At 44.1% G+C, this 6,624-nt stretch overlaps 1 protein-coding gene across 6 annotated transcripts in view; it reads right to left on the bottom strand.

The window, feature by feature from the left end:
• SLF2 (SMC5/6 complex localization factor 2) overlaps nt 1-6,232 on the bottom strand; it is a 31,857-nt gene extending 25,625 nt beyond the window's left edge. For 4 of the 6 annotated variants that reach the window (XR_012629703.1, XR_012629704.1, XM_074875169.1 and 1 more), the window contains exons 1-2: nt 5,975-6,232; nt 312-355 (exon numbers count right to left, since the gene is read on the bottom strand). Coding sequence is in view for 4 of the 6 variants with exons in the window: in XM_074875169.1 (XP_074731270.1) it covers nt 312-355; nt 5,975-6,084 (154 nt within the window). In the remaining 2 variants the exon portion in view is untranslated. Of the gene's footprint in view, nt 1-311; nt 356-5,528; nt 5,839-5,974 lie in introns of those variants that run through there. The other 2 variants (XM_074875171.1, XM_074875170.1) reach the window with 1 other exon arrangement.
• Between the last annotated feature and the right edge of the window lie 392 nt (nt 6,233-6,624).

Here is a 6,624-nt window from a genome sequence, read left to right on the forward strand (position 1 = left end):
CTTTCATCTCAAAGAATTGCATGATCTATGTCACCACAGCTTCAGTTGTTACAAACAATCTAGTTTAAGCATGAGACAATAACTTGAAATAATAATTACATCACTATTTAAAGAAATTAATTTTAATAGGAAATTAACATTTTCAGTTACATTATTAGAAAAAATTTAAATGTGTGCATTTTGGCATATTTGGTAAGCTATACTCATTATCTTGCTGCTCCAATCTGGAATGAGATTGGACTATACTTCTGCACACTTATACAATTAAAACTAATATAAATATCTTCCATTTAAAAAAAAGACTTATTTACCTTGGTTTGAAACTGTTCTGAAGAAATCTGTAATGGTCTGGTTTCTGAAAAGAAAACATAACTTTATCTCTTTAAAAAGAACAATACCTGAATGCCCATACAGTGAATATTGATAAAATTAAAATGCTGTTAATTTCTACAGATTTTTTATAATGCCAGCAGCTCTTATTTCTGATAGCTCTTTCTGATAGATCAGAGTTAGCCTTCACTCTGCCTGGCTAATGAAGGCAACCTGCCAGTTTCCTTGATCAAACCATTTCATTTATCACTCTAAGTAAGACTTAGCCACCCTTCCAGCTTAAACTAAGCTTTCTTAAACGGGACTGACCTCACCTGTATACAGAATTCTAGATGAGACCTCCCCAGTACCTTATGTGATAGTGTTAACAACTTCCCCATCTCCACTGTCAACACCTTGAGCTGGTAACTCCTACTGTAATTTTTTTTTTTTTTAGGTGTTATAGTGGTAAGCAGCTGGCCTTATCAATACCGTCAGTGATCAAACCCCCTTCAAAGCATTACTAGTTGCAATCAAGTCTAACCACAAAGTTCTCTCTGCAAGTTGTGAAGTTCAACTAATCCTGTAACTTTCTTCTGGCTGTCCAAAACCCTTTGTGCACCACTGTTTGTTGCTTTTTTCACACATCTGGTGCCAGGCTCGGATGCAAATTCTTGTCTGCAGTATGACCAGACTTCCCAGCAGGAACTTGTATCAGGCACTGCTCCTTAACAAAATGTATATCAGTGGTGAAAGGGCTCAAACAAATGAATTTCTGACAATCATTGATTAAGACTAAACTGTGATGCATGAAAGCTTTGCCTGTGTTTTGCTTCATTTGTTTCCCAAGGACTCCTTAACTGTTTCCCTAGACCTCTTTGTTTGTTTAGATCTCCGTATGTAAATCACTGATAGCAGACTCAAAGCCTTCAATGGACACTTGGGCAACTCGTAGAATGGGCAAACTAAGATAAGGGGGACTCGAACAAAAGGACACAGAGATCCTATTATAGGGAGGATGATCTTGCTGATTTAGGAAGAAGACACCTGGACTTTACCTCACAGTGCATGCTATGGAAAGAAGGTCAACTAGCAAACACCGTGAAGACGACTACTTCTTCCCTCAACCACCACTACTTCTTCCCTCAACCACCGAAGATGCTCACTATTTTTACTACATATGCTCAGACTATGTAAATGAATTCCGGGAACTCATTATCATAAGACACCCTTTCCAGGAAATCTAATGAATATGTATGATTGTGTGTATGTAAACTGACGTCCCTTGCTAATTCTTGGGAGCCCTTATGGTGGAGAATCCCCAGGGCGGCCCCAGCGCTGTTAATAAAGAATACCTGCTTAACAGTTATATTGGATTCTGAACGTTGAGTGAATTTATTTCAGTGGCCTCCTTCCCAGCACACACTATAGGCATCTTCTGGCTTCCAACAGAAACAGCAGTCTACACATACATCTTTTACACATACAAAACAAGATAATTAAATCACAGGTATTTTCTCTGGCAAGAATAAGCAGGGCATGAGAGCACCAAGGCATCTCTCCGTGAGAGAATGCTACTTCTGAAACTGGGCAGATGGAGTAACGTACAATTTGAACATTAAAATACATCAAGAATGATGAACTTGCTATTTTCACCCTTTCCTACGTAGCAAGTAAGTTTGCTAACAACTTCAAGGCTATACCTATGCCTGTTTTGGAAGTGCCTCTTCAAATTCCAACAAGGTATTGGTGCGAGAAAGCAGAATAATACAGATTTAAGACCTTCTTCCATCTTTTGTAATCTTTCTGTGTCTTCCAAAACAAAGCTACAACATTACTGCCTGTGTAACAGTGATTACAAAGGCAAAACTTATTTATTCCAGATTTCAAGCTAACACATTCAAACATCCATACATGACTGCTTTCACAGACTCAATACTCATTTCTGAAGTTCAGGCCAGAAGAACCCACTGCTCACTTGTTCAAACTAAACTTGAATTTAATTTTTAATCTTTACGTAATCTTGTTACTTTCACTTTTGCATTTTCTAACATGGCTTCTGCATTTTTAGCACCTACACAAATAAAAAAAGCTGTTTATAATGCACTGATGCTTCTTTAACCAGGTTACTGGCAAGCAGTGATGTTTGATAATACTGTAACTCAATGAAAAGCTACCTATAATCAGAATATGGGAGTGCATAAAACTGTCTTTTTGGCTTATCAAAGAGAGAAGAAAACCTACCTGTCAAAGACTACTTGCCTGTCCCAGTTTAATTTGATGTAGGCCAAAATACACCCATTCTTCCCACATGCTGAAGCAACAGGGTCCCAAATTCCAATTCAACAGAAGAATCAAAAGGCTAAATTTCAGGTTTATTCACTGTTATTGCTGTTGCTGACTGATTTGTGTTTCTGCCCTAGACCACCTCCCACTCTGACCTCACCTGCTCACCAGAGGCTCTCTCCACCTTGTGTTCCTCAAGACACTCCTGATGCTTGCTTGTGACTGCGCTCTCAGCTGCAAAATCACCCCCTGCCCACAGCTTTCTGCACCATGTATCTTTCCAAAACTCTTCTATTTTCCTAAATAAGCAACTTTACTTCTTCCTTCCAGGTTAAAGTCCCATCTGCAGTATCAACCACTGCTGGCAGCCCAAATCTCATCTTCGGTTACCTCTCAGATTCTTCTTCGCACTTGAATCTTGAAAACAAACCAAAACCGAAGCCTTCTGCTATCTTCTTCCTTCTTTCCGCAGCCACTGATTTCGAACGACTGCTTATCTCCCTCCCACATCCACTATCTCATTGTTGTATCTTTTTGCTGTCTTTTATTCTAAATGCAAGAGTTTTGTAGCAAAATTCATTTGCTCCATAATTATACAAAGCCTTGTATAATATAACTGAGAGAACGGAGGCACTGCTGCTGAAAAAAGGCATTTTTTTCCCCCCTCCCTCAGATAAAAGTTTAACTTGAACAGAGAATTATTTGTCTTAGACGATTTGTTTTAAAGTGCTTATCCATTGACATTGTCTACTTTACATATGTAATTCTGCTTTTTGGAAGTGCAAGGGATAGGAACTGTCCAATTAAAACAAGTAAAAATTTCTCAAGTGCTGTATTCTATCTCAGACAAGGAAGTGTACTAGAACTTCAAACAAAAGGGTGAAAAAAAAAAAGCAAGCATGTGATACAGTACAAGGAGGAACAGGAGAAAGTACTGGACTTTCCAACCTGCTTTTCATGTATATGAAAATACAAAAAGAACCTGTAATCTATGTGAACAGAACCATAACTGTCCAGAACCTATTCACAGGAGAATCTCCACTATCGTTTTAATAAAGGGTCAAAGAATCAGCCCTAAAAGAATAAAGAACTGATGAAGCAACATTAATAACTGGTTTTCACTCTTTTTTTACCTGACGTGAAAGTCACAGTTGTTTAATGTATCGTTAACATAGTTCTGGTTAATGCTTTTCATCAAAATATATAAATTGAGCAAAACGTATTTATCCCCACTAAAAATTATTCCCTCATTTTTTGTGAAATCTCACCTTACCTGAGACACCAGGGAGACCACTAAAAAACCCAGATAAGATACATGATCTCATTTGACAAAGAAAAAAGCTACACAGCCAGGAAATGCACCTAACAGACCTTCTAGGCCTTTCAGGGCACAACCTGCATGAAAGAGGGAGGAAAGAAATTCTTTCACTTGTTTAAAAAGACAAACCCCTGAGTATTCTTTAAAAGTGTTTACAGCTGTATCAGTAGTTATCTCCAACTGGGTAAAAACTGTACTTTAAAAAACTGTGCTGGAAACACTAGCAGTAGCTCAGAGAAAGCAAACCCACACAACATAGGAATAAAATATAAAATGTCACCACATCTTTGACAAAAGGGAGCCTCTTGAAAACCACTGTAGTGAGAAATGTTTTGAGACTTATTTACTTGCTTATAGCAACTTGTAGTATTTTTGAATATTGCTAATAATCCTGCTTGCCCAGACTGTTCTGTGGAACTTTACCAAGGACTACTGTGTTCATCAAAACAAAGCAGTTTACTGTGAAAATCTACCAAGAACTGCAGTGTTCAGCAAAATATTATGGTTTTGTCCTTGGGAAACAGATGTGCTCTAACTAGTTGGGTCTTGGTAATGAATGAAGATAGTCATATATGGACGGTAGAAATTCCATTGGTACTTTTAGATAAGATAGAATGAGTAAACCAGCTGAAAACACTCTTATTCAAGAAATTGGCCAAGAGAATCTGTGCATGCTCTGGAGAAAAGTACAAGGTGAGAAAGACTACGAGCCTTCCTCCAAAAGACCCCCAAAGACACCCACCAGGAGGCAATGCCCAGGTGCAAAGAGAACATAAACTGCTGACACCAGCCTTTCGAACTAACCCAGCCTTACTCATGCATATGTATGTTTGTGCTATGTAATCCAATGAATATGTATATCCACACTCTATAGATTTTGGTAAAATGTGCGGTGGGTGTGCAAGCTTTGTGACGAAATCCCCTTGCACCCGGACGCCAGAGTAAACATATCTGCTTTATAACTCTAGTCGAGTTCTAGAGTCTGTTTTCCACAAGTCAGTAGAAGTAAAAAAACCCCTAACAATCCAGAACAGAAAGTCACACACAAAACCTCACAATGGTCTTTTAGATGACCACAGCAAAATCAAAACACAGAGTATTTTCAGTTTCTTGTGCAAGAAGCAACATAGAATAAAACCTGAACTTTTACCTTTGCCTTTTCGTTCAAATGTCCAGGCTATCAAAAAAGAGGATCAGCAGAAATGAACAAAGTAAGGTGTGCTAATCACATAAGAAACTTATGACTTGCCTCATACTGCAAGAAACAAAATTCAATGCAGCAGCCTCTGAAAAACTTCATCAAGTTTTTGGCAGAATTTGGATTTCTAGTTGGTAGACAGGTTTGTCATGTCTAAAAACCGTCACTGACAGCCACTGCCTTCATCGGAGACTTGCCCTCCAGCAGTGTTAGTACAGTTCTCAGCTGGAACAAGCCTGAAAGCTGAATCAATGAGAACGGAAGTTCTCTGTTTAGAGCCGAACTGCTGAACCCTATCTAGCTCTACAGGTAGGCTTGCTAACAAACACCGGCACACGAGATGAGAAGATGCATGGGTACACGTGGGAGGAGTCATGTATTTTGAACGCTGTGCTGAAGGTGCTAGTCAGGACTTACCCAGACATTTTCTTCAGTTTCTTTGCAGGCTGTCAGGCTGCCTGTCTTTCAGACCCCTTTCACCTTGGCGCCAAAAAACTACCATCACCACAAGAGAACACGGGCCAGCGCCTCAGGGCCGGAACTCCTGGTGGTGCGGGTACGGGTAAGGAGGGCACCGGACGCCCCTCCCCGACAGTCTCACACCCCCCGCTCTGCCAAGCTCGGCCGGGACCGAAAGGTCGGAGCTGGGAGCAGCCCGGTGAGGCTCCCGCACCCGCCGGCCACCCCCAGAGCGGCCCCCGCCCGCGGACATGGCGCCATCCCCTCCGCCCGCCAGGGGCGCCCCCTGCCGGCGGCGCGGTGCACGCCGGGAGCCGCAAGGAGCCCCTAGCTGGGCGGGCACGGTGCCCCGCGGCGGCTGCCTCCCGCGCCCCGCCCGCCCTTCAGCCGCTCCCCGCCGGTACCTGAAGTCTTGGGTCGTCTCTTTCGCCGCGGCCGCAAAATGGCGTCGGGACCTGGTGACGGGCGGGCCCGGCGACGGCACGCCCACGCCCACGCCGAGCGGCCGGGTCATGGCGCGGGTTGCCCAGCTGACCCCGCGCAGCGGAGAGGAACGGAGAGACCCGGCGCTCCCGGCACCATAGCAAAGGCCGCCAGCCGGAGCGACCCCCACCGCCGCGGGCCGCGGAGCGAGGCGACGAGGAGTTTGGGGCTTTATTTTGGCTCGGTCGCTGATTGGCTGAACGGCTGAGTAGCGCCTCCCATTGTTTCTTTGCCGCCAGGGGCGGGACGGGGAGACGGACCGCGGTTCCGATTGGCTGCGAAGAGAGCGGGAGGTGGGAACGTCCTTCCGCTCCCAGGAGGGGTCGTTTGGCGCCTTGGTCTCATGCCACTCACCCCCCCTCCCGCTCTCTGATTGGTGCGTGCGGGGCGGGCCCCATCCCGGCTCTAGAGCGAGGCACCGCGCAGCCCCACCCCGCCTTCCCACAGGAGCGTGTGGACGGCTCCGGCCGCTTCCTCCCTGCTGGGGGCCTGCGGCGGCCGGGCTACCCTCAGGGACGGCGGCTTCCGCCGGGGGCACGCCTGGGGGGATTGCTCGACAAACAGAAGTGTC

Source organism: Strix uralensis, chromosome 7 (assembly GCF_047716275.1).
Source record: "Strix uralensis isolate ZFMK-TIS-50842 chromosome 7, bStrUra1, whole genome shotgun sequence".
Lineage (NCBI taxonomy): Eukaryota > Metazoa > Chordata > Aves > Strigiformes > Strigidae > Strix > Strix uralensis.